General features: G+C 46.0%; 1 protein-coding gene across 27 annotated transcripts in view; it reads left to right on the top strand.

Annotated features, from left to right (window-relative positions):
- OBSCN (obscurin, cytoskeletal calmodulin and titin-interacting RhoGEF) overlaps positions 1 to 27974 on the top strand; it is a 646947-nt gene that overhangs the window by 196629 nt on the left and 422344 nt on the right. For 14 of the 27 annotated variants that reach the window (XM_088467488.1, XM_088467486.1, XM_088467493.1 and 11 more), the window contains 18 exons: positions 30 to 296; positions 4922 to 5188; positions 5284 to 5550; positions 9206 to 9472; positions 10721 to 10987; positions 11338 to 11604; positions 12331 to 12597; positions 12871 to 13137; positions 13872 to 14138; positions 14954 to 15220; positions 15467 to 15733; positions 16829 to 17095; positions 18777 to 19043; positions 20701 to 20967; positions 21949 to 22215; positions 22347 to 22613; positions 22963 to 23229; positions 23833 to 24099. In XM_088467488.1, coding sequence (XP_088323614.1) covers positions 30 to 296; positions 4922 to 5188; positions 5284 to 5550; positions 9206 to 9472; positions 10721 to 10987; positions 11338 to 11604; positions 12331 to 12597; positions 12871 to 13137; positions 13872 to 14138; positions 14954 to 15220; positions 15467 to 15733; positions 16829 to 17095; positions 18777 to 19043; positions 20701 to 20967; positions 21949 to 22215; positions 22347 to 22613; positions 22963 to 23229; positions 23833 to 24099 — 4806 coding nt within the window. The remainder of the gene's footprint in view (positions 1 to 29; positions 297 to 4921; positions 5189 to 5283; positions 5551 to 9205; positions 9473 to 10720; positions 10988 to 11337; positions 11605 to 12330; positions 12598 to 12870; positions 13138 to 13871; positions 14139 to 14953; positions 15221 to 15466; positions 15734 to 16828; positions 17096 to 18776; positions 19044 to 20700; positions 20968 to 21948; positions 22216 to 22346; positions 22614 to 22962; positions 23230 to 23832; positions 24100 to 27974) is intronic. The other 13 variants (XM_088467484.1, XM_088467508.1, XM_088467492.1 and 10 more) reach the window with 12 other exon arrangements.

Raw genomic sequence — 27974 nt, 5'->3', positions numbered from 1 at the left:
CACATAATGTGAAAGTTTTTCCGTTTTAGCGGTGCAGGCGTTCTTCAAGCGGGAGGTCCAGAGTGTTGATGCTGAGGAAGGCGAGACGGCCACGCTTTTCTGCGAGCTCTCCAATGAGAAAGCCGAAGTGCAGTGGAAGAAGGACGGACAGCTGCTGGGCTCCGGCACCAAGTACGAGATGCGGGTGAAAGATCGGAGAGTGGAGTTACTGGTCCACAGCCTGGAGAAAAATGATGCCGGAACGTATACTTGTGAGACTGGGGAACTTAGATCTTCAGCAACCTTGACGGTGAAGGGTAAATATCTTATTATTATTATTAATATCATCTTTTAGTAATATACCAACATATTACATTGCACTTTAGAATTGGGAACACATTAGTAAAGCAGCACTGACTGCTAACAGACAGACCTGGGGGTAAGAGGGTCCTGCTCGCAGGCTTACAATGCACAAACTATTAATAATAATTCACTAACATGTAGCCAAGGAAATACATTGTATTATTAAATGTATTCTTATATATTGCAGCAATATGTCCCATATTATTAATGCAACTTCCTCCTATACATGGTCACCAAACTCCCCCTCATATTATCAGTGAGACCCTGCCGTATATTACACGCATGTTAGAAATCGATGATATCCCTTTATCTTTTCCCGGTACAAGACCACAGTCTGATGACTTTTATACTTGTAACGTAACACATTTACTATCTGATCATCTCAGAGTATTATTATCATTATTAACAGGGCAGCACAAAGTCCTGCAGCACCGAGCACAGAGGTAACACAAACAGGGTACGCCTAATTACATAGACTAGAGCATAATACACGAGAAATAAAAAAAAAAAAGTAAATGACAAAAGTGACTAGTAGTAAAATACACAAAGTGTAACAACATGCCAGTATAAATGTGCCGGCAAATTACTGTTAGTATCTTAGGGAGCCGAAGGTGGGTGGGAGAGCAGGGGGCGTAGGAAACAAGGGCAAAGAGAGGAGAGGTACTGTAGGAACAGATTCTAAAGGGGATAGGTAGGATGGTGTTATATGGGAATCGGTATGATTCACCGCCGGCCGGCAGCGGCAGCCCGACAGAGGAGATAATCCAGATCGTCCCCAGGTAAGTATAAACTAACCTAATTTTACCCCCTAACCCTCCTTTAGGGTGCCTAACCCTAACCTCCCCCCTTGTGCCTATCCCTAATCCCCCCTTCCACGCCGCCTAAACCTAAGTCCTCCAGGGGGGTGGCTAACCCTCCCTCCCTCTAGCCTAACCCTAACCTCCCGGGAGGGTGCCTAACTAACCCTAAGTCCCCCCCGGGATCCCTAAACCTAACCCTCCCCCCCGCTCGGCGCCCGGCATCACTTTGATCGGGATACCAGGTGCCGGTCTACCGGCATCGGTAAAATGACAGGTGTCTAGATTTAGACGCCTGTCATTTAACCCTCACCGGGATTAAGTAATCTGGAAGCCGGCGGTCGGCATTCCGTCCACCGGCTTCATAAACGTATAACGTTATAAGGGGTGGCATGGAAATGATAATTGGCTGTGGGGATTTATCAATCAGAAGTCTGGTAGATTTTCCTTTCTTTAAAACTAAAATTGTTAGTAAAAAGATCAGGAGTCACACAGTGCAAATACACATTCTCAACAAACACAGTGCACACAAATGCTACACATGTCCTCATGCAGTTCTCATGGATGCTGTAGTTGTCAGCAAACCTAATTTATACAGATATTATGTGTACGGGAGTTTATACTCTTGGTAAAACATGACCTAGTGTAAATTCTAAAGGTGCGTATCCACTAATAGACGGAGAAACGAGAGCACGATTACGACATTGTAATCGTACTGTCGTCTCTATGCCTGTGATGAGCCTACACTGAACGTTCAGGAGTTCAGCGTAGGGACATCCATCATCCACGCACATGCTGAACCTGACATGATCGTCCGGTTTACCAGAATGTACGGGCGATGATAGATATCAAAAATGACCAACGGGAGCACGCATCGCTGGTCGTTTTTGACATTTATATGCCCGACTTAAGGACAATTACTGAGCGATTGCACAATTACGATATCGTAATCGTACAATCGCTCTGTAAGGTCGCGTAGTGGATATGCACCTTAGGAATGCCTTATCCCTTCCAAGACTAACTAAAGGTACAGATGTGTCTTCATACATCTAGGCTCAATACGCCATGTGGCGCAAGATACCGGGCGCGAGTGAGCCATGCTGAGTGGTGTAGCGTAGCGACTTTTTCTTTTAATTTACATCTTATTCACATGGCAGATTCAGTGAAAGGCCATCAATCTGTACCAGAGACGCCAGGATGCGACATTTACCGCACAGAAAGTTATTTTAGATATGTACAAAGTCGCAGATGAAGTCACAAGTGTCGCATAGTGTCGCAGATGAAGTCGCAGATCATTGTAACCACTGCAGTCTCACTATACACGGTATTGTCACATCGAACTGCAACTAAGATGCGTTTTGAGGCAAAAAAATGCCAAAAAAGGCGCTTGGCATGCCGAGAAAGGGATGTTTGGCGCAACTGCAGCAAAAGTGTATGAGGACACACCGGGCCAACAAGAACAGTGACGGGCCCGGGTATAGGGGCGTGGCCAAACCTAGGGAGACGTGGCCATGTCCCCTTTTTACATTTTAAAAAGTACTATGTGCTCTGGGAAGAGGGGTGGATTTGTCCCCCTCGGCCGAATGCAGGGAGAGAAAGGAGCCTGCTGCTGCAGCACAGTGTCAGCAGCCTCCCTGGTCCCCACCGCAGCCCAGCACGGGGAGATCCTGCTGCCGCTGAGCAGAAACAGTCTCCTCTGTTTCCCTGTCCGATGTGCTACTGCACCTGGGCCCATCCAGCCACCCAGGCCTGGGTAAGTAGTACCCACTCCCTCCCCCCCTCCGCCTCAAGACCCTAAGGACAACTCAAGTCCATGGCCTAATGGGTATGTGCCACACCCGAACCCTACCATCAGCATGAGACTACTGGAACTGGATCATGCCACATGTTGGCAGTACACCAGGGTCCAATTAGTGACGTCAGGAGCCCAGGTGAGGCGCTGTGTCCGGTGTCGTAGTGTTAACAGGGGCACTCTGGCGGGTCTTCTGCTCCCATATCCCATGGAAGCTGCAGAACTCTGCGCTGACTTGCTGGATATGCGCTTGGTACCTCCTGCATTGAATGTGGATGTGATGTGAGCCAGTGTCGCTTGTCTGTTACCACGGACAATTCTGGCCAGACACCACTGGTAACGATCATCAAGCACCCGTGGACAGCCACGGTGCTATCCATGGTGGGTGGTAATGCTTTCCATGAGATATTCCCAATACTCGTATGACACTGTAGACCGAGGAATGTTGAATGTCTGCACAACTTCGGAAATGGAATGTGCCAACCACCAGGCAACCACTATCATGCCCCGTTCTAACTGTAATTCACACCGCTTAGCCATGAGCAGCCTAGCTGGTGTTCAAACTTACTCACGAGATGTCAGATTACAACTGATACAGGTCTGGACTTTTCCAAGATGTCATAGTATGGTGGCGCCACCTACCATTACTTTTACATACTGCAATCCCATGACCTGTGGCACTTCAGTGTAAAAACCGCAATACTGGATTCAATAACGCAATATTATTTTTATTATTATTAATTATTATTATTATATCATAGTAGCCCCACCCCCTGCTATACTATGCAGAGATTACCAGCATTATTAAGCAGGGGGGGACTACGGTGATGCGATTCAGTGCAAAGGCTCCCCCAGACCGCCCACTTTCACGACGGCTGCTGGGAGGGTGGAAGGTATTTTCCATGGGTGGCGGTGGACCGGGAGACTAGCCCTCTCTTTCGGGGGGGGCGGGAACCCCACTCGGTTTCCAGGAGCCATGTGGGAGAGTCGGCAATTACTTTATGCTGTAAGTTACTCTCTGGACTTTTCTGTTAACTGATCCCTCTGTCTCCTTTAGGTCTGTATGGGGGGGTCACTCCCACCCCTCCTGTCTTACCCAGGTCTGTCCGCCACCACAGAGCAGGTCTGTCTCCTTTAGCTCTGTATGGGGGGGTCACTCCCATCCCTCCTGTCTTACCCAGGTCTGTCCGCCAACCCAGAGCAGGTCTGTCTCTCCTGTAGGTGACCTCGCACTCCCTGTGACTGCCCTACAGTAACTGTCAGCCCTCAGCCGCCTGCTGCTGCCTCTGAGACGTGTCCTGCTGCGCTCTCACTATTCCGTGGCTCACTCCCCCTCGCTTCCTTCCGTGGGCTTTTTCTTCCTGTCTCTTAGCGCACACTGCGCCGGGGCAAACCCCTCTCTGCGCTGCCCTTTCCTCGCAACTTCAGGGCATCACACATTAGCTTGGCGTTAATAATTACCTTCACTCTTATACCTACACAACTGCACACAAGGAAGCCTGAGGTAGATGAAACTCGGGAGTGAATGAATGAAATCGCTACACCGTCCCGCTGCAGTGTTTCTGACCGTGCGATAAATACAACCAAGGCATTAATGGGTCATTTGTAATTAGTCTTTATTAAAGTACAACAGTAACTGATAAGAACTAGGTGAGTACCTTAATCGTAATCCCTCACTCCCCCCCCCTCCCCCAAGAACCTAACCCTAACCCGCCTGCAGCCTAATCCTAACCCTCCACCTAGTGCCTAACCCTCTAACCCTAACACTTACCGGCAAGATGCCGGCAGTCGGGATTCCCACGCCGGGATTCTGACTGCTTGTTGGGATTCCGCCACTGGTATTCTGAGTGCCAATATCTCAACCCCTGAGATTCCAACTACATCCCCTTCTAGGGGGTGACCTCACCTTCATGTTATAAGATCTCTGGAGCTTGGACCCCAGAAGTGGGTGCACAACGTGGATTGTAATTGCGTAACACCTTCTCTTTAGCTGTTCAGGTCTTATTTAAACGTGGCCTCCGCAACGAGAAAGCCAAGGAGGGCAGCACGGTGAAACTTCACTGCGAGCTGAACACACCTGGCGCCCCTGTGACGTGGACAAAGGACGAGCAAGCGCTGGAGAGCGGCGAGAAGTACGAAGTCAAGCAACAAGGCCGGACGGTGGAGCTTCTCATTCTCAACGCCAGGCCCGAGGACTCTGGTGACTACACGTGTGACACGGGAGACCAGAGGAGCACGGCTCATCTGACCGTCACGGGTAAGGAAGCAGCCATTTTTCGCCGTCACTACTCACGCACTGTACTTTCCATTCTCTGTGTGTAAAACATAATCTTCTACTTGTGGTGCTTTTAGCTCTCCCAGTTCGCTTTACACAAGACCTGAAAGATTGTGAAGTGGAGGAAGGCTCCTCGGTGACCCTGTCCTGTGAGGTCACAAGGGCCGACGCTCACGTGGTTTGGAAGAAAGGCGTCACAGCTCTTCATGAAAATGACAAATTTAGCTTCGGGCAGAAGGGAACCGCGGTGGAGCTGGTCATCCATAACGTAAGAGCGGAGGATGGCGGGAGCTACACGTGCGATACCGGAGACCAACAGACCGCTGCCCGGGTCAAAGTACGAGGTAAGACAATACTGCGCACTGTTTGCGGCTGTTGGAGAGCTACTGAGCCAGACTATGGGGTAGATGTACTAAGCCTGGGAGAGAGGAAGTAGACGGGGATAAAGTACCAACCAATCAGCTCTTAACTGTCATTTTATCAAACACAGCCTGTAAAGCGACAATTAGGAACTGATTGGCTGGTACTACCTCTGTCCACTTTATCTCTCTCCAAGGCTTAGTAAGGCCACCAATACCAGACCACCGACTAACATAATACCCTGGGACTGTGGCACGGCTATAGACACCAAGCATGGCCAACAGCGGGCACAAGCCACACACAGAAGGTGCGCAGAGAAACGTACTCGCTACATACTATTTCATTTATTATCGGCAACTTTTTTCTCATGTTATATCATGATTTATTAGTAAACTTTACTTTAGTAAATGCGAAGCTGAATGTATCAGTCTAAGGCACATGAAAGTAGATGTCCAGCCAATCTCAGACAGAATAAGCGATTTACAATTTTCTGTTGGTTCAAAAATAACCAATTCTATCAACACATCGCTGGGAATTACAGTATAGGAACACGGGGCCTGATTCAGAGCCGGACGCTCTTTGAGAGCGCTCACTCTGAATCAGGGCGTCCCTGTTTTTTTTTAAAGACAGCCTCCTGGCCGCTCGCTAAGCTGTGCGTGGCCACACACAGCTTTAGCGAGCGGCCAGGTGATGGTCGCGACGAGACTCTTGTGGTAGGGTCTCGTCTGCCGCAAGCCCCAGTGAGCTTTCGGCTCTAATAGAGCCGGAAGCTCACCCACTGACATCACTCGTGATGTCAGTGGTGCCGCCCCCCAAACGGCAGGCGTTCCTTCGGGAACGCCTCCGTTTGGCCAGCCACCCCTCCCTGCCCGCCTCTAAAATGGGGCAAGCTGTCAATCACAATCAATAGCTGCCCTGCTTTGGTGTGAGACCCGTAGCGACTGAGCACCCGTCGCTGGCCGGGTCTCGCGCATGCGCATGCCGAAGCCGGCTCTGGCGTGCGCATGCGCAGTGGGGGACCATCGACCCGCTTGCGAGCGCTGTGCGTTCGCAAGCAGGTCTAAATCAGGCCCACTGCCCTTTGTACTGCGCTCCCTAATGGGTGTGCAAAGTAAAATTAGCAATGTTGTGGCCACGATGTGCCGCCGTTATGAGCATTCCAACAGCAGTCACACAGCACTTGGTTAACATTGCCAGGAATTGAATTCCCCCCACTTGCCTACTTTTGAAAAAGCATTTCAGGGAGATTGTGAAAGCAATACCTATGAGCGCGGTGGTAAAGTGGGCGTGTACTGCTACATCTGAGGGGCGTGTCATACATGTGATAGGCGTGTACCGCTACATCTGAGGGGCGTGTCATACATGTGATAGGCGTGTACTACTACATCTGAGGGGCGTGTCATACATGTGATAGGCGTGTACTGCTACATCTGAGAGGCGTGTCATAAACCTGACTTACATTCAAATGTAAATGAGCCCCAAAGCAGTTAGTAAGATCTATTAGTTGATGAAAACACACTGATACTTTTCAGAAAATACATGTAGCCATAGGGATCATTGTGCCTTATACCCAATGCAGGGAAATTATACTAATGATCCCATTTGAATTTATATATAACAGCTACATAATGGGGGTAAGGTGCAATCAGGGAGATTACTAGGCTCTTCAGGGAGACAGGGAGATTGCTGCTATTTCAGGGAGTGTCCCTGACAATCAGGGAGAGTTGGTAAGTACAGTATGCCCCACAGTAATAATAAATATATATAGCCACATTTTCTGCAGCAGTAAGGTAATCATTTTCCAGACTGGTGCAAGATTGTTCCAATAAAGTAGTAATGGCTTCCTCCTGCTGTACGTCCTGTTGCAGTAAGTAGGGCGGGGATGGGGATGCTAGGATGGTACATTTCCAAATTCACTTGATAGATGTCAGGTGAAATCTTTTTAGTAGTTGGCATGGCCGGTTTACGAGAGGAGAGGGCTTATGTGCCGGGTCCATGCCAAGTCTACTGCACATTTGCAGGTCACTGGCAACATGGCACCCACGCAGTGTTCCCAGTATCTCCTCTACTGAGCATGGGCAGGTCACCGGCAACATGGCACCCACGCAGTGTTCCCAGTGACTCCTCTACTGCACATGAGCAGGTCACCGGCAACATGGCACCCACGTAGTGTTCCCAGTGACTCCTCTACTGCACATGAGCAGGTCACCGGCAACATGGCACCCACGCAGTGTTCCCAGTAACTCCTCTACTGCGCATGGGCAGGTCCCCGGCAACATGGCACCCACGCAGTGTTCCCAGTGACTCCTCTACTGCACATGAGCAGGTCACCGGCACAATGGCACCCACGCAATGTTCCCAGTAACTCCTCTACTGCACATGAGCAGGTCACCGGCAACATGGCACCCACGCAGTGTTCCCAGTGACTCCTCTACTGCGCATGGGCAGGTCACTGGCAACATGGCACCCACGCAGTGTTCCCAGTGAGCCCTCTACTGCACATGGGCAGGTCACCGGCAACATGGCACCCACGCAGTGTTCCCAGTGACTCCTCTACTGCAGATGAGCAGGTCACCGGCACAATGGCACCCACGCAGTGTTCCCAGTAACTCCTCTACTGCACATGAGCAGGTCACCGGCACAATGGCACCCACGCAGTGTTCCCAGTGACTCCTCTACTGCACATGAGCAGATCACCGGCAACATGGCACCCACGCAGTGTTCCCAGTGATTCCTCTACTGCACATGAGCAGGTCACCGGCAACATGGCACCCACGCAGTGTTCCCAGTGACTCCTCTACTGCACATGAATAGGTCACCGGCAACATGGCACCCACGCAGTGTTCCCAGTGACTCCTCTGCTGCACATGGACAGGTCACCGGCAACATGGCACCCACGCAGTGTTCCCAGTGACTCCTCTACTGCACATGGGCAAATCTCGGCAGCGCCGTCCTACGCAGGGATCTCCGATGAGGTAAGCATAACAATATGGGTGCACCCATTATAGATACATCATACGCCAATGGTAGTTTGGTGAGAAACATCTTTAATATAGGCTTGTTTCTTTATCAGGAGGTATTTAATAACAATACTTTGCAATAGTATCCTATTATCAATTAGTGAATGAGTTAGGGCCAGATTCAGCAAGGATCGCTATTGCGATAGCGTACGCAGGCTGACTATTGTTGCGTACTGTGCATGCATATGCACCGCACTGCATGTGTGCAGTGGCAGCAGCGCAAACGCACTGTGATCACGCAGACCATGGAAAGCCATCGCAGAGTGAGTGACAGGTAGTCAGCATTTCGGGGTGGTGACGGGGGAGCACTCTGAGAAATGCAGGCGTGCGTGACTGTCCGTCTGAACGCCGTTACATAAGCGTACATAAATTAGCCACTGCAACGGCTTACTCATGAGTACTCACTGCGTGCGACAAGGTTAGCAATTTCTGAGCTGGCCATATGACGGCTCTGCGATTGCATTCATTAGCATATTTTTCGCAGCAGAAGTGCGTGCGTAATCGCAGCAGCGACCCATAGTAAATCAGGCCCTTAATTTGCACTCCCGGGTGCTTTGTGTCTGACTCAGAATCAGGTTCGGCCTCTCTCGGCTAATTGTCTCCGTCCTCCCTCTGTCAGAGCTTCCCGCTCGCTTCACACAGGAGCTTACACCCCAGGAGGTGCCTGAAGGAGAACCCGCCACCCTGCGCTGCGAACTCAACAAGCCGGACGCCCCGGTGGAATGGCGGAAGGAGAACAAAGTGATAAAGCAGAGTAAGAAGTACAAAACCCGCCAGGAGGGCCTCATTTCTGAGCTGGTCATACGTGACCTGACCCTGGAGGATGGCGGAGACTACACGTGTGTCTGTGGAGACCAGCAGACATCGGCCACGGTGACAGTAACCGGTAACGTCATGCTCTCTTTTTTCTTACACGGGGGAGGGGGTGGGGTGGAATATTTTTGCACGTCAGTAATCCGATGTCTGGGGTGTATGTCTGCGCAAAACATCATATATTCAGTTTGCAATTAACATTACTGTTAAATGTTCATGTTTTCTGAAGTTTGCTGGCTTTCTGTTCTATTACCTTTAGTTTCAATCGAAGTAGGAAAATCTGCACTTTATTACATATTGTTGATATTTTATAAAAACATTTTAAATATACTTGTGTCAGTGAACATTTTGGATTGTTCCGATTTTAGTATTACCGCAGAAAATTGTACAACACTGTAAAATGTTTCTATTTTTGTGCCCCGCTGGTGTACTTCATTTAATATATTTTTTTTATATATATATTTCATGCCCTTTTGTTATCCTTTATGTTAAGTGTTAAATGTTGTACCCTTCACTTGGAAGCACAAATCCTTATTATTATCTAGCTGTATATAAGTCACTAACTCATAAGGCTATTAACCGTAAAATACGCAACAGTTCGATTTCCTACCTGTTACACAACAGCATCAAATTGTAATGTTATTACTGATGGACCAGCGATTCCAAATTCTATCATATTTAGGGCAAAGTTATTAGACAATAACAACCCTGTCACTCTTTGAGACCATCGTAATTAGGGATTTGTTTAGCTTTCCCGTGGCTTTGAGGTTCTGAGATATATTTTGGTTTACACCGAAGGAGGCCGGCACAGAGCTGGTGCAAGGCTGACGTTCTTTCTTGTTGAGTGAAATGCGTCGTGCGCCATTCTGCATGGCGAATAATGCCTCGTGCATCACACATCGTCTTTACCTCTTTATTTCATTGCAATCATTTTGCTACACAAAATCCAGTTTCTGCACCATAAATGCCACCATCTACCTTTGTATATTAACGCACCTCTGCGGTAGGTGCCCTTTGCACATATCATGATGCGCGACAAGTCCATAACTGCTTTTGTTTACTATTTGCGCTTCTGATATGTTTTTTGTAGGTTAGTTTTACTTAACATAACTGGGAAACAAATACAGTTGGACGACTCGCAAGAATTATCATGATGTGAAGATATATAATGCATTGTCCTTATGATTTGGCCAAATTAGCAGCCGAGACAACTATAGAAAATTGTGATTTTATTTAGCTGCTGGTTGTTAGTATCCCACCGTATTTTGTTTTTACCAGCTTCTGAATGGGAAGTTATTGAACTGCATTTTAAATTTTTTAGCGTCACCTCCCCATTTCAAAGAAGAACTGAAGAACGAAAAGGCGTCAGAGGGCGGCCAGGCCACTCTGCGCTGTGACCTGACCAAACCGGGTTCCTCCGTAGAGTGGAGAAAGGGGAACCAGCCTCTTCAAGCTGGCAACAAATACACAATGCGGCAGGAAGGCTCGAGCGCAGAAATGCTAATAAAAAATCTAGATGAGAGCGATTCCGGGAGCTACTCGTGTGTTTGCGGAGATCGCCAGACTACAGCCACTCTGAGTGTGAATGGTAAAAATAATATAAATACAATAAATAATGTAATGCCTATAATAACATGCATCTGACATCGGCAGCCATTTTGTTGCCTAGAGCAATATTCAGGAGGATACAGATAATCCATTGACACCTCATATCTCAGTGCGGTCACTACTTCTGAGCCCATTGGTACTGTAGGCCAGATAGATGTTGGGGCATTATACGTTTAGAGTTGCCAAACGCTACTTTATCATTTTGCATGGGAGAGCTCTTAATATCACTACAACCAGCAGTTTAGTACATGGGAAAATTATTTCCTATTCCATTAAATGAACCACACCTGTGACCAGTGATTATTTTATTGTATCTTTCACTTGGATTAGCGCTTCCGATACTCTTCAAAGAAAAACTAGGTAACTTGGACGCCTTGGAAGGAGACGACGTCACACTTCGCTGTGCGCTCACCAAAGCGGCCACTGCCGTGGAGTGGAAGAAAGGTCAGGCGACCTTGAGACAAGGCAGCAAGTACACAATGAAGTTGGAAGGAACTATTGCAGAGCTTAAAATTCAGGACCTCGATTTAAAAGATGGAGGAAATTACACATGTGTATGTGGGGAGCAGGAGACGGCGGCGAAACTGAGAGTCAACGGTAAACGGGCTACCTTGAATGTCTGTTATGTGTTATGCGCACCTTCTTTTCTTAGTCATGTGCCGCGGACTACTTCGGCATCCTACAAATACGTTTTTAATATGAATTCTATTTGATTTGAGAACAAAAATCTAAATAAAATGTCTATTTGCACTATTTGCATATTTATAATCTATATTTTGTACTAAATGTTAATCCCTTTCATTATGAGATCCATATTTGAGATGACCTTTTACCCACAGATTGGAAGGTGCTGGATGAAAGAAGGGAAATCTTCTAATCCATCAAAGTGGTGCTAAAATAAATCCTTTGTTAGGCTGCTCTGCCGCAAAGCAAACACCAGACGCGATTGATCAGGAAGGTAGATATTCACCACTGCAACGCGTTTCGCAAGTAGTGGATCCTTACCCTCCTGATCCATCGGCTCTATTGTTTGGTGTGATCACGATTTTAACTTTCTAACATAAAGGTTTTATTTACACATCACTCGAGCTTCCTTTCTTTTTATCAAACCCCCATCCAACTGTATATGTGCATCAAATAATTGCCCAGTGAAGTTCTGTCTTTCTAGACGGATTTACCCGGTCGGCGCCTCTGCGGACGTTTGATGGACCGTTTCTTTATACTTTACGGTGTTTATTTTTATGGCTGTTGTTTTATAAGGTTAGCGCGGCGACTTGGTATGCTTGTGTGTGCGTTACATTGATATTTCCTCTGAACCCTCAGCCCGGCCTGTGCTTTTCAAACAAGAGCTGGGAAGCGAGGAAAGCACGGAGGGCTCGGCCGTGACTCTGCGCTGCGAGTTGACCAAACCACCGCCACTTGTCGAGTGGAGAAAAGGAGAGACCGTGCTCAGGCCGAGTGCCAAGTATGAAATGCGCCAGGCCGGGGCCATGGCAGAGATGACAGTACGGGATTTAGATCAGAATGACATTGGAAATTACACTTGTGTCTGCGGGGAGCATCAGTCCACAGCCCTACTTATAGTGAATGGTAAAAATTAGCACAGTCTTGTTTGAAGTTAATTTTGCCTTTTCTCACCGATGTTTTGTTCTTCCTTGTGTTAAAATGACTCTTCTTTATACATCTTACAGTAGAGGATATATGTTGTACTTTCCCTGCCTTGTATGTCCTCTGCAAACAGTCCGCACCTACTGGGTTGACCCCACTGGCCCCAAAACTGTGCTGTATAATGAAAAACTGTCATAGAATACTTCAGTTGTTTCAATGTTAGTGTATTTACACGCTGCGTTCCACATTCTCCAGCCCTTCCCGTTCATTTCAAACATGGGCTCCAGGATGAGACGGGGTTGGAGGGAGAAAGAGCGGTCTTGCACTGTGAGCTTAGTAAACCCAACGTACGGGTGGAATGGCGAAAGAACGACAAAATCCTCCACGAATCCGGAAAACACGTCATGAAACAGGACGGCTCAAACGTAGAGCTCGTCATTTCCGGCCTAGATGAGGAAGATGCTGGGATTTACAGCTGTGTCTACGGAGACCAAGAGACCTCAGCAACAGTATCTGTTGCAGGTAAAAAATAAACGGCGTACGCAGAAAATTTATTGACTTTGTCATCGTCGGCTTTGCTTTCTGAGAAACACACATTATACGTACTAACTTGCTGGCTGGTAAATAACCTCATGTGGAAGACGAAGGGAATACGTATTTCAGACATTCAACCGTTAAACTATACATCTAATTGTTCATTGCGGCCATCCGATCAGACTTTAAGAATCTTTAGAACTTTTCAATATACATTTTTTTTTAATGGATGTTGTGTCCAAAAGAGATGAGGCAAGAACAGCGGGAGTTCTCGATGACTTGGGTGGGAGTTCTCGATGACTTGGGCGGGAGTTCTCGATGACTTGGGTGGGAGTTCTCGATGACTTGGGCGGGAGTTCTTGATGACTTGGGTGGGAGTTCTCGATGACTTGTGTGGGAGTTCTCGATGACTTGGGTGGGAGTTCTTGATGACTTGGGTGGGAGTTCTCGATGACTTGGGTGGGAGTTCTCGATGACTTGGGCGGGAGTTCTCGATGACTTGGGTGGGGTTAGTAAGCTGAGGTACAGTGGGTTTTGCCGGAATAATTGGTACTGATGCGACACACAATGGAGTGCAGCTTATTGTAGGAACCCTACAGAAAATCTGGTGTCTTCTTATCATCCCTATAAACACTGATTGATACAGATAGCTTGTAACTATGATAACACTGGCATATTTCAAAATCATTAATAAATGTCCTATTCATTCCGCGTCATGTCAGCACTGCCACCAAGATTTAAGCAAGAACTAGAAAACCAGGACTGTGTGGAGGGACAGGCGGCCATTTTGAAGTGTCAACTGTCCAAGGCAAATGCTCAGTTGGAGTGGAGAAAAGGCCACGAGCTCCTCACGCCGGGGAACAAGTACAAGATAAGCCAGGACGGCTGTGATGCCGAGCTGGGGATATGTAATGTAGATCTGCAAGATGGCGGGCAGTATTCTTGTGTGTGTGGAGAGCAACAGACGTCCGCTACGCTGGTGGTGAATGGTAAATTTCAGCCTATATCTATTGTATTGTTATGATTGCTCTTTCTCTTTATCCTTTTAGCAGGTACTTTTAGTCCTATTATTTCTGGTTATAGATGTCTTCTGGATGTTTTATTGCATAAACAATATTATTCCCAGTCAAGAGACCACAACCTCCGTGACCTATATAAAAGTATTATCATATATGCAATACAGATACATGTATAATGCTGTGCAGCTCAGGGGGCAGCATAAAACTTAAGGAGGGTGGTATAACGGCCCTCAGTCTGGTGCTACTTGGTCTCCTCTGAATCAAAATAATTATATATGGAAAATCCAATTTTTTTCATGGAATATCTTCAACTCAAAGGCCTATATTATTCTCCCATGGGGAGATGTGTTAAGCCTTGGATAGATATAAAGTAGGGACATTACCCAAAGCAGCCAGTTGGCTTTTAACTCTCATTTATCTAGCTCAGTCCTAAAATGACAGATTGGATGGTTGGCTGGTAACTCTCATTTATCTAGCTCAGTCCTAAAATGACAGATTGGCTGATTGGCTGGTAAACTTTGGAAAACTTTTCCACTTTCTCTCTCTTAAAGGTCTGAGACATCTCCCCGCAAGAGCTCACATTCTTGTTAGTGAGTTGATTAACTTGTTTAACCACATTGGTGTCTGAATATCAATTTGGTTTGATTTTTGCTGACCTATCTCAGAGGGACGTCCCGATTTTCTAGTGCAATGGGGAAGGTTGTGCCCTTCCAGCTAGCTATAGGAAATCTATTGGGTAATAAGGCCCGTCTGATTGTCCGTGTGTCTGTCTCCATTTCCGTCAGCACTGCCTCCAGAATTTAAGGATGAGCTAAAACCCCAGGAAGCGCTAGAAGGCAGCTCGGTAACTTTACACTGCGAGTTATCCAAACCCGGAGCCTCTCTGGAGTGGAGGAAAGGACACAGAATTATTACGCCAAGCGACAAGTACACACTTATACAGGAAGGCCTGGTGGCGGAACTGGTTATCGGTCATTTGGACCAGCAGGACACTGGGAGATATATCTGTGTGTGTGGAGATAGTCAGACCGCGGCATCACTGACCGTGAAGGGTACATTTAATATTCTTCATTTAGATGTCATTTAACACAACTTCATCTCATCATTTATGTTCAGCTGCTTCGTTAAAGAGTTTCTGCTTTATTCCTACCGCTGCAACGCATTCCACTTACCGGCCATCTTAACGTCTTACCCCCGTCTTGCGTACTAAACCTCCATCATCACCGCTCCCTGTCCTGCATCAGCTTTTCTTACTGACCTGGTATCTGGTAACCTTGTATTGATATTTTGTTTGTCAGCTCTTCCGCCTCGATTTACAGAAGAACTGAAGAACAAGGAAAGCGTTGAAGGGGAGTCGGTGACTTTGCGCTGCGCGCTGACCAAGCCGAAAGCCGCCCTGGAATGGAGGAAAGGGCAGACCATTCTTAAACCGAGCGACAAATATAAATTTATCCAGCAAGGTCTTGTTGCCGAGTTGGTCATTAACGGTTTGGGCGTGGAAGATGCCGGGGAGTACACGTGTGTATGTGGGGACCACCTAACGACGGCATCCGTGGTTGTGACGGGTAAAGTTTCTGCAGTTTTTTATGACCTAACATCCCTGTCATACATCCTCTCCCGAGTCATCATCTTCTATATCATCTCCATCTTCTTCTGTCTCCCATCTTCCTCCATTTACACCAGGTTCTTCCTTCCCACGTTCCCATCTCCTCCCTAATACCATCTCTCCCTCTTCATTGTGGACAACCTTACCAAGTTATTATTATGCAATTGTTAGTATCCATAGGTGTTGCTATTGTGTTTTATTTATTTGTGTTGTGATAGTATAATACTATAATATAATATTACTAGCTTTTCATCTCTGAACAACAGCCGGACGCTCTGACAGAGCGCTGACTCTGAATCAGGGCTGTCCTTCTGAATTTTTAGAGCGGCCTCCTGGCTGGTATAGCTGTGGGTGACCACTCACAGCTATAGCGAGCGGCCAGGAAGATGGTCGCGATGGTAAAGACCATTGCGACCATCGGGCTTGCGACGAGACCCTTGTGGTAGGGTCTCGTTGCCGCAAGCCCTGGAGTGCTTTTGGCACTATCAGAGCCGAAAGTACTCCCACTGACATCACTTGTGATGTCAGTGGGGCCGGCCCCAGATGGTAGGTGTTCCCATGGGAACGCCTCCGTCTGGCCAGCCACGCCCCCGGCACGCCCACCAAAGGGGGCGTGCTGTCACTCACCATCGACAGCACGCCCCCTTTGTAGCAAGACCCATAGCAACAGCTTGCCCGTCGCTATCCGGGTCTCGCGCATGCGCACGACGGAGCCGGGTCCGTCATGCGCATGCGCACTGTGCCAACATCGACCCGCTTGCGAGCGCTCGCGAGCGGGTCTGAATCAGGCCCAAAGTTCAGAAAGTTATTTAAGATGAGAAGTTAACAGATAAATATCTGAAATTCATTCTCAAATAAGTATTTTTATGACATACAAAATAAATGCAGCGCAGTAATCGGTGCAGCTATGGGACAGTCTCCCCCAGCGCTGGACGATACAGTCCGCACTTTCATTATGGGCGCAGTCAGTATTCAATCCATTGTTCCACCATCTTTTCCACTTCTTAACCGCTGTGACTATCATGTAATGAACATGCCGTTAATTCTATGCCAGCTCTGCCGCCACGATTTAAATCTGAATTAAAGAGCCAGGAGGCCGCTGAGGGAAGCTCGGCCATTCTGCGCTGCGAGCTGACCAAACCCAAAGCCTCTCTGGAATGGAGGAGAGGGCAGAAGGCCCTGGGACCGAGCGACAAGTACAGGGTCACCCAGGAGGGCCCCATCGCTGAGCTGGCTATAAATAATTTGGAGCTGAAAGACGCCGGGGAGTATACGTGTATATGCGGAGATCATCGTACAACGGCTTCTCTGACTGTGATTGGTAAAGCATCAGCAATTGCCGCCTTATCTTCATGTTCTGTTCTCTCTCCTCACCTATATCAGCTGTCATTAACATAACTATCCCAAATGTGTCCTTCTAACTTACCCTGGGCCTGATTCAGATCTGGGCGCTAAGTCATTACTAGCTGCCATTTTGTACGCAGCTGTCGTGCAAAAATTTGCAAATGCTGCAGCCGAATGGAAATGTATTGAGACGCCCACCGGCGGCCTCGCAGGTCCAAGCAAGTGCATACATATCCGCAGTGGTTGTTGCAGATCCTTCGGTAATCCATCATCTGAGTAACCCCCATGATCGCGCAGTATAGCCGAAGCAACTAAGCCGCTGGCACCATAGATTCTGCGTACGGGATCGCAGATGTAGGCAGAAACATGCCCCAAAACCGGTCACGGCACTCCCTGTTACCTCCCAAAAAGCGTCCCCTGTCTGTCTATCGCTTGCGAATATATCATCACTACAGCCGTAGTCACATTTGATCGCAATTCAATCGCCATGTGTGTGCATTGCGGCTAAGACCGATAATCGCTCAACAGCGTGAACATGGAAATATTGGGTCTCATTCAGACCCAGTCGCAAGCGCTGAGCGCTCGCAACCGGGTTGATGTTAAGGCCCTGCGCACGCGCAGCGGCCGCACTGCGCGTGCGCAAGCCCCGGAGCGAGAAACTCTCTCGCTCTGGAGCTCACTACAAAAGGGACGACTGTCGATGCTGATCGACAGCTCGCCCCATTTTGTAGGCGGGGCGGGGGGTGGCTACAAAAACTAAAATGTTCCTGGCGGAACGCATGCCGTTTTGTGGGCGGCCGCACTGACATCAGCAGTGATGTCAGTGGGGAGCTTCTGGCTCGATCAGAGCAGGAAGCTCCCTGGGGCTTGCGGGTGCCGAGACCCAACCTTAGGGTCTCGTCGCAAGCCCCGATGGTCTTGACCATCAACCTGGTCGGTCGCTAAAGCTGTGGGTGGTAACCCACAGCTTAGCTAGCGACCTGGAGGCCGCACTAAAAACCACGACCGCCTCTGAATGAGGGCCTTTGTCCCTATCTGAATCAGGTCCTTTGTCATTTACTGGAATTATTATAAGTTTCAGCGTGTCTCTGTTACCCTATAATCAGTACCCTCCGGTACCTTCAAGTCTTTATTAGTTTCAATATTAATAGGCAGCAAGTGGGAAGGTACAAGATACTGAATTATTGTCTTCATTTATTCTATCCCCTGACGGGTTCTGTAGCATCGGAAGACAAAGGGCAGAGGGCCCTGCTCATATAAACTTAGTTACAACACTGTATGTTATAGCAAGGCTGGTCAGTTACAATGAAGCACCTCACCCTAATTTTAGTCTACATAGCTTGTGGAATCCTATCTTTATCCAATCTCTTTTACCCATTTAAGGTGCTTTCTTTAAAAAAAAATCCATACATTCCTTTCCAGCTAACACACAGTTTACATTACCCCTACACGCCAGCTCCATCTAGTGGTCTCATAGTATATTGCAGCTTTGACTCACTCTGGCCAAGAATTGTCCCATTTCTTGTCACTCATCTAATTATTTCCTATATGTGTAATAAAACCTGGCCCTCTCCTCGCATATCATTAGATTATCATGAAGTCCATATCTCCCCATTCCGTGTTTTTTCAAATGTTTCCTTCGTCCCTCGTTCTGTCAGCTGTCCCTCCACGATTTAAAGAAGGACTGGAGGACACGGAAAGTGCTGAAGGGGAGTCGGTTACTCTGCGCTGTGCCCTGACCAAGCCGAAAGCCGCTCTGGAGTGGAGGAAAGGACAGAGGGCCCTTAAACCGAGTGACAAGTATAAGTTCACCCAAGAAGGGCTTGTGGCTGAGCTGGTTATTAGCCGCCTGGACCCGGGAGATGCCGGGGAGTACACATGTGTATGCGGGGACCACCGGACGTCAGCTGTCCTCAGCGTGAAGGGTAATGGTCCCTTGCTCTCCAGCCTCCTACGTCTCCCCCTAATAATATCACATCATCATAATCCAAATATATTAATCACTTTCATTAATCTCCATCCATCGTTCTCACCTTTGTGCTCATCTAACAGTCATGTGACTTTGGCTCAGTGCTGCTGTAACATGCGCGTCATGTGTCACTGGGCTCACCTTCCCATGAATGGTCATATCACACCCACCTGTAATGATTCACTAATGAGTGTGTGCCCACCAACTACTCTCCAGTGCTGTATAATATGTATGAGACTCCATGTTGTAAGCTCACCGTATACCATGCACAGTGTCTATGCACGTATATTCCCTTGTGTTTTTCAATGGTTTGTATTCACTAAGCGTCGCTATTCTATGTCATTCCTGCTTATGGTTTGGTTAAATCAGTACAACAGCACTGGGCTCCAGTCCAGTAACTGATGACCTATATGGGGTAGTGTTAAATAGCGCGCGTATGGTGCCGCCCCTATCTCACCAATATCACTGTGTGCCCTGTGCACAGGCTGCTATGTAGCCTCTCCTGTTCCACCCCTTACTGGCCGGGTGTATGGTGTTGCACCTATCTCACCAATGTCACTGTGTGCCCTGTGCACAGACTGCTATGTAGCCTCTCTTGTTCCACCCCTTACCGGCTGGGCGTATGGTGCCGCACCTATCTCACCAATGTCACTGTGTGCCCTGTGCACAGACTGCTATGTAGCCTATCCTGTTCCACCCCTTACCGGCCGGGCGTATGGTGCTGCACCTATCTCACCAATGTCACTGTGTGCCCTGTGCACAGACTGCTATGTAGCCTATCCTGTTCCACCCCTTACCGACCAGGCGTATGGTGCCGCACCTATCTCACCAATGTCACTGTGTGCCCTGTGCACAGACTGCTATGTAGCCTATCCTGTTCCACCCCTTACCGGCCGCACCTATCTCTGGCATTGATGATGTCAATAAATGTTGTTTTTGTTATTGCTCAGCTTTAACTTCATAGACGGAGATGAAACAAATTGCAGGTTATTTCTAGGGGTTTACACTACAAAATGCTGTTTTCATGAAAATCGGTTCAGTAGTTTTTGTGCCAACTTGGAACAAACAAACAGACGCAACGTTCTTATAATATTAGTATAGATGTATGGAATGTGTGAGAAAGTATCCCTTAGGAATGGTTGGTGTACATCATTTTTATTTAACCGCACATCTGTTCTAAGTAATATTATTTCTGTTCTCGTTGCGTCAGTCTTCCATCGTCCCCATCTGTCCTGTATCTCCTCATTGTCTCAGTGTAATATGGTGGCTGCTTTCATATTAAACCTGTGTGATAATAAGTGGCTGCTGTCAGTTGCTATTGGTCATGTCTTAACCGAGATGAATGCCAAAATAAAAATCTTGCTAAAGTAAGGAGATGGCATTGGGGTACAGCCGCACAGACATGTCCAAATGGCCAGTCTTGTATTTGAAGCTACAAGCGCCCTAAAAGTAACGCAATACTCGAAAATGATTAAACTTTTATTTGATTTGATTTTCACTCTACCAGTAAAGTAAGCCTTTGCTGTGATCCCAGAGGTTTGGCATTGATCAGACTCAGTTTGCAGAGCACAGATGCCGTTGCTAAGCCAGTTTGTTCCCTCCGCACTTTGCAGCGCTTCCTATTGTTTTCCTGGAGGAACTGAAGAATGAGTTGGCGACTGAGGGCAAAGCCGTCACTTTGCGCTGTGAGCTGAGTAAGCCGGGTGCGAATGTGTCCTGGCAGAAGGACAAGGCAGCCATCAGAGCCAGTGACAAGTACGTCATGTCCCAAGAGGGAGCCGCCGCAGAGCTGACGATCTACAATCTGGACCTTAAAGATGCAGGGAACTACACTTCCATATGCGGAGACCAGCAAAGCACCGCAAAGCTAACAGTACAGGGTAAGTATAGTTCTATGTATAATTATTGCACATTCATTCCATCTGCTTAATGACACAAAAGCCCCCTCAATATGTACAGTATGATGATGTAGAACACACGTGTCTCCTTGCCAGTCTCTTCAGGTAGGCACATACAGTCCTGGAAGCTTTAAGTCATTATATGGGCCATATAACGTAAGTGGTCCACTGATCTCCTTTGCAAAACACAAGTGAAAATTGCAACCATATCCAAAAACCATAAGCTCTCATGAGTGCAAACATGTTTCTATTGATACAAATTGATTGTGTAGGGGGCAATTACTTTGTTTTTGAGGCTCAAGATCAGAGATATTTCAGGGTAGGTTTAGAGATGGAACTGGGTTTATGGTTGGGGGTGAAATAAAGCTTGGTCTAGGACCTAGGACTCTAGCTCTAGGCATAAAACTAGAGGTGGGCTCAGATTTTGAACTTAAGCGGATGCTAGAAATATAAAAAGCGTAGTATTTAGATTCTAAGGTTGAGGTTACGACTTATAGTTCTTTGAAGTCTCTTATCTTACTAAGGTACTGAGAAAGAAGCCTCAAGTGTGTATTCACTCAAGACGTCATTATTAGGAAGTATGACGGTGGACCACGTGAATTGGTAGGCCCAGAGCAGATGGCCCTCTAGTAAAAATGGACACATAAACATATTTTCCATTTGAGCCAATCAGTTTCCTTAATAGAGAACCAGAGGAGATGGCTACAGTAATGCAACATCTATGGGGAAACGTCAATATTAAAAATATTTCCAAATATCTCAGTTGGCATCGATAGGGCTCACATTGTTACATGGAAGTTCCGAATATCGCTTCATAAAATTACAGTGCGCTACATTGTTCGTTGATTGGCTCATTGTTGGGTCATCACCATCATCATGACGTCTCAGCACCATGGCCTTGATTGAATAGTCAATAGGTCCTTGTGGTTTTTGCCAACACATTATCTTTATTACTTTTCTCAGAGTTACCTGCATTTTTTAATGAGGGGCTGAGAAATAAACAAGAAACTGAGGGCCAGGAAGCCATTTTCCAGTGCCAGCTTACCAAGCCCAACGCACAAGTGGAATGGAAGAAAGGAGAGAAGTCCCTGAAACCTGGCGAAAAGTACAAAATGTGTCGGGAGGGCCTTAACGCTCAGCTGATCATCAGAGACCTAGACCTGAAGGACTTTGGGAACTACACCTGCTTGTGTGGTGAGGAGGCGACTACAGCGACCTTAACAGTCAATGGTAAAGATTCGTCCAAAGATATTTTATTATTTTATTCCGTGAGAGAAATATGAGGCTCCCTCATCATGACCACCAAGGCTCTTGCAGGAGTTCCGTCTCTGCTCAGTCCTTTTTTTTTTTCTTTTCTTTAGAGTTGCCCGCACAATTCAGTGCCAAGCTGACCAACGTTGAGGGTCTGGAAGGGGGGGTGGCGGTATTGCACTGTAAGGTGACAAAACCATCGGCATCAGTGCAGTGGAAGAAGGGTGTGTCGGCCCTGTGGCCCAGCGACAAGTACGACATGAGGCAGGAGAGTTGCAGAGCGGAGCTCCAGATAAGTGATCTGGAACTGACGGACGCAGACCAGTACACCTGTTTGTGTGATGGCCAGGAGACAACGGCTTCATTAACCGTCAACGGTAATTTGATGTTTTACTTTGGGTTTCCAAAAACCAAACTTTTGGTTTGGTTTATTCAGAAAGTTTTTATAGCTAATTAGCACAAGCGTTGGTTGGTTTCCATGAGCTTTGCAGTTTTGTGGTGTAATAAATTGTGTATGAGCGTTTAATATTATTTAGGTATTGAAAATGTAAAAAATGTTTAACAGAAATATTGCTGATCTCTCAATATTTCTGTATGCGCGAGGAATGGAAAAACAACATGGCAAAAACAAAATGATAAAATTGGGGATAGAAGCTAGAATATTTTGGTAACAAAACTTTTGGCAATATGTTTCTTCTCTGTCCAAACGCTGCATCCAATTTCCAGCTCTGCCGGTTACCTTTAAAGAGCAGCTGAAAAGTCTGGAAGTTACGGAAGGGGAGACCGCGTTTCTGCGCTGCCAGCTCAACAAGCCCAACCTCTCGGTGGAGTGGGCGAGAGGAGATGACCAGCTGAGTCCCGGAGACAGGATCAGCATCGAACAGGATGGACCAGCCGCCCAACTCATCATCTGTAATGTTAATGTAAAGGACGCCGGGCGGTATACGTGTAGGTGTGGCAATACAGCGACGACGGTGGAGCTGTCAGTGAATGGTAATGATGGTTTTTTTTTTCTATAAACTCATCACTCTTGGTTTGAGATCGGGAATGACAATTGTTCTTCAAATACTGTAAATGTATCGAGGAAGATGTATCAAATTTTGCAATGGAACAGGTCGGTTTGCAGGCGTGTTAAATTCCGGTGAAACAGTCTTCGATGTTACTTTTGCTTAAAATTTATGTGCAGCGCCATTCTGCAATTCGCATTTTATGGAATTTATAGTCTATGACTACAGCTGGTATGGTGACTATTCATTCTGTTGTGCGCTGGAGTTGTGACAGGACTCGGAACATTTCAGGCCTATATTTGGCTGGAATGGCGTGAATACGTATTTTGCTGAACAGTTATAAAAATGTCTTTTTCCGCCCTACAGTATATCATCACCCTCTAAGGACATTGGGGCATACGCGAGAGATGCATTAGCTAGTAGTGATCCTGTAGGGTGTACATGCTCCAGAATTTGTTAGAAATTTGTTATTTACCAGATCCAGGGGAACGTTCCGTGTCGCCTTCATGCTTCACACGTGACCATGTACATTTCCTGCTCAGTCGCCCTTCATTAACACATGGAAACCATGATTTTGTGACCCTTCCAGCCCTCCCTTTGTCATTTAAAGAGGAACTGAAAACTGTTAAAGTCACGGAAGGTGAAAAGGCCACGCTGCAATGCGAGGTGAACAAGCCAGACGCGCCCGTGGTGTGGCGCAAAGGAGACGAGATCCTTCGGCCTAGTGACAAGCTCTTCCCGCAACAGGAAGGAACTACCGTTATGCTCATCATCCTGGATGTCGGCGTAGCGGATGGCGGAGACTACACCTGTGTCTGCGGAGAGGCCAGGACAACCGGCCACCTTCAAGTACAAGGTAAAAATCCTGCTTCCTCCTTGGGTACTTAAATGGAAACTCCACTCCTATAAATAAATCCTACCGTCTAGGTGAAAATAACGTGATTTTCAGTTTATTTTTTGTTGTGATAGGTTTATTTTTCTATGTTAAAGTGGTTTCCAGCCTATCTACTTGTGAGCTGGAATAATGAAACCAACATTTATGAAATGAGCGTCAAACAATATTAGTCAGAGCAAACACACACTTCCTAATTCACTGTGATATATTATGGATAACAATTGACTATTGTTGCTTTTTTCAATAAGGCCAGTTACATGTGATTTACGCATGTAATTGTAGCTTGATTACAGATTTCATTGATAACAATGTGTTTTATTATTACAATTGTTGTCTTTTGAGAAGGTTAATGTAAATAAAAAATCATAATACAAAGACGTGTGAGACCTTCATTTCCCCCTGACACACGAGCACCAGGTTACGTTCCCTCATAGTATCACAGCGATTCGCAATGTTACCATGTATACTGTATATGCCGAGTGTTGGAGATTAAGGGGCATATGTATTAAAGCTTGGGGGGTCTATGTACTAAGCAGTGATAAGAGACAGAGTGAAAAGTGATAAGAAAGTAATAAGGTGCCAGCCAATCAGCTCCCAACTGTCATCTCACAGGCTGTGTTTGAAAAATGACAGTTGGGAGCTGATTGGCTGGCACCTTATCACTTTCTTATCACTTTTCACTCTGTAACGCAGAGTGCAGTAGTAACGCTCAGAGATAGTAGTAGTAACGTTTAGAGATAGTAGTAGTAACGCTCAGAGATAGTAGTAGTAACGCTCAGAGATAGTAGTAGTAACGCTCAGAGATAGTAGTAACGCTCAGAGATAGTAGTAGTAACGTTTAGAGATAGTAGTAGTAACGCTCAGAGATAGTAGTAGTAACGCTCAGAGATAGTAGTAGTAACGCTCAGAGATAGTAGTAGTAACGCTCAGAGATAGTAGTAGTAACGTTTAGAGATAGTAATAGTAACGCTCAGAGATAGTAGTAGTAACGTTTAGAGATAGTAGTAGTAACGCTCAGAGATAGTAGTAGTAACGTTTAGAGATAGTAATAGTAACGCTCAGAGATAGTAGTAGTAACGTTTAGAGATAGTAGTAGTAACGCTCAGAGATAGTAGTAGTAACGCTCAGAGATAGTAGTAGTAACGCTCAGATAGTAGTAGTAACGTTTAGAGATAGTAGTAGTAACGCTCAGAGATAGTAGTAGTAACGCTCAGAGATAGTAGTAGTAAGCTCAGAGATAGTAGTAGTAACGCTCAGAGATAGTAGTAGTAAGCTCAGAGATAGTAGTAGTAACGCTCAGAGATAGTAGTAGTAAGCTCAGAGATAGTAGTAGTAACGCTCAGAGATAGTAGTAGTAAGCTCAGAGATAGTAGTAGTAACGCTCAGAGATAGTAGTAGTAACGCTCAGAGATAGTAGTAGTAACGTTTAGAGATAGTAGTAGTAACGCTCAGAGATAGTAATAGTAACGCTCAGAGATAGTAGTAGTAATGCTCAGAGATAGTAGGAGTAACGCTCAGAGATAGTAGTAGTAACGCTCAGAGATAGTAGTAACGCTCAGAGATAGTAGTAGTAACGTTTAGAGATAGTAGTAGTAATGCTCAGAGATAGTAGTAGTAACGTTTAGAGATAGTAGTAGTAACGCTCAGAGATAGTAGTAGTAACGCTCAGAGATAGTAGTAGTAACGCTCAGATAGTAGTAGTAACGTTTAGAGATAGAAGTAGTAACGCTCAGAGATAGTAGTAGTAACGCTCAGAGATAGTAGTAGTAAGCTCAGAGATAGTAGTAGTAACGTTCAGAGATAGTAGTAGTAAGCTCAGACATAGTAGTAGTAACGCTCAGAGATAGTAGTAGTAAGCTCAGAGATAGTAGTAGTAACGCTCAGAGATAGTAGTAGTAACGCTCAGAGATAGTAGTAGTAACGTTTAGAGATAGTAGTAGTAACGCTCAGAGATAGTAGTAGTAACGCTCAGAGATAGTAGTAACACTCAGAGATAGTAGTAGTAACGCTCAGAGATAGTAGTAGTAACGTTTAGAGATAGTAGTAGTAACGCTCAGAGATAGTAGTAGTAACGCTCAGAGATAGTAGTAGTAATGCTCAGAGATAGTAGTAACGCTCAGAGATAGTAGTAGTAACGTTTAGAGATAGTAGTAGTAACGCTCAGAGATAGTAGTAGTAACGCTCAGAGATAGTAGTAGTAACGCTCAGAGATAGTAGTAGTAACGCTCAGAGATAGTAGTAGTAACGCTCAGAGATAGTAGTAGTAACGTTTAGAGATAGTAAAAGTAACGCTCAGAGATAGTAGTAGTAACGCTCAGAGATAGTAGTAGTAAGCTCAGAGATAGTAGTAGTAACGCTCAGAGATAGTAGTAGTAACGCTCAGAGATAGTAGTAGTAACGCTCAGAGATAGTAGTAGTAACGTTTAGAGATAGTAATAGTAACGCTCAGAGATAGTAGTAGTAACGCTCAGAGATAGTAGTAGTAAGCTCAGAGATAGTAGTAGTAACGCTCAGAGATAGTAGTAGTAAGCTCAGAGATAGTAGTAGTAACGCTCAGAGATAGTAGTAGTAAGCTCAGAGATAGTAGTAGTAACGCTCAGAGATAGTAGTAGTAACGCTCAGAGATAGTAGTAGTAACGCTCAGAGATAGTAGTAGTAAGCTCAGAGATAGTAGTAGTAACGCTCAGAGATAGTAGTAGTAAGCTCAGAGATAGTAGTAGTAACGCTCAGAGATAGTAGTAGTAACGTTTAGAGATAGTAGTAGTAACGCTCAGAGATAGTAATAGTAACGCTCAGAGATAGTAGTAGTAATGCTCAGAGATAGTAGTAGTAATGCTCAGAGATAGTAGTAGTAACGCTCAGAGATAGTAGTAGTAACGCTCAGAGATAGTAGTAACGCTCAGAGATAGTAGTAGTAACGTTTAGAGATAGTAGTAGTAATGCTCAGAGATAGTAGTAGTAACGTTTAGAGCTAGTAGTAGTAACGCTCAGAGATAGTAGTAGTAACGCTCAGAGATAGTAGTAGTAACGCTCAGATAGTAGTAGTAACGTTTAGAGATAGTAGTAGTAACGCTCAGAGATAGTAGTAGTAACGCTCAGAGATAGTAGTAGTAACGCTCAGAGATAGTAGTAGTAAGCTCAGAGATAGTAGTAGTAACGTTCAGAGATAGTAGTAGTAAGCTCAGACATAGTAGTAGTAATGCTCAGAGATAGTAGTAGTAAGCTCAGAGATAGTAGTAGTAACGCTCAGAGATAGTAGTAGTAACGCTCAGAGATAGTAGTAGTAACGTTTAGAGATAGTAGTAGTAACGCTCAGAGATAGTAGTAGTAACGCTCAGAGATAGTAGTAGTAACGCTCAGAGATAGTAGTAACGCTCAGAGATAGTAGTAGTAACGTTTAGAGATAGTAGTAGTAACGCTCAGAGATAGTAGTAGTAACGCTCAGAGATAGTAGTAGTAACGCTCAGAGATAGTAGTAGTAACGCTCAGAGATAGTAGTAGTAACGTTTAGAGATAGTAATAGTAACGCTCAGAGATAGTAGTAGTAACGCTCAGAGATAGTAGTAGTAACGCTCAGAGATAGTAGTAGTAACGCTCAGATAGTAGTAGTAACGTTTAGAGATAGTAGTAGTAACGCTCAGAGATAGTAGTAGTAACGCTCAGAGATAGTAGTAGTAAGCTCAGAGATAGTAGTAGTAACGCTCAGAGATAGTAGTAGTAACGCTCAGAGATAGTAGTAGTAATGCTCAGAGATAGTAGTAGTAACGCTCAGAGATAGTAGTAGTAAGCTCAGAGATAGTAGTAGTAACGCTCAGAGATAGTAGTAGTAACGCTCA

The sequence above is a fragment of the Taudactylus pleione genome, unplaced genomic scaffold, assembly GCF_031769625.1.
Source record: "Taudactylus pleione unplaced genomic scaffold, aTauple2 ptg000071l, whole genome shotgun sequence".
In the NCBI taxonomy this organism is placed as follows: Eukaryota; Metazoa; Chordata; class Amphibia; order Anura; family Myobatrachidae; genus Taudactylus; species Taudactylus pleione.
This window is presented reverse-complemented; position numbering and strand designations above follow the sequence as displayed.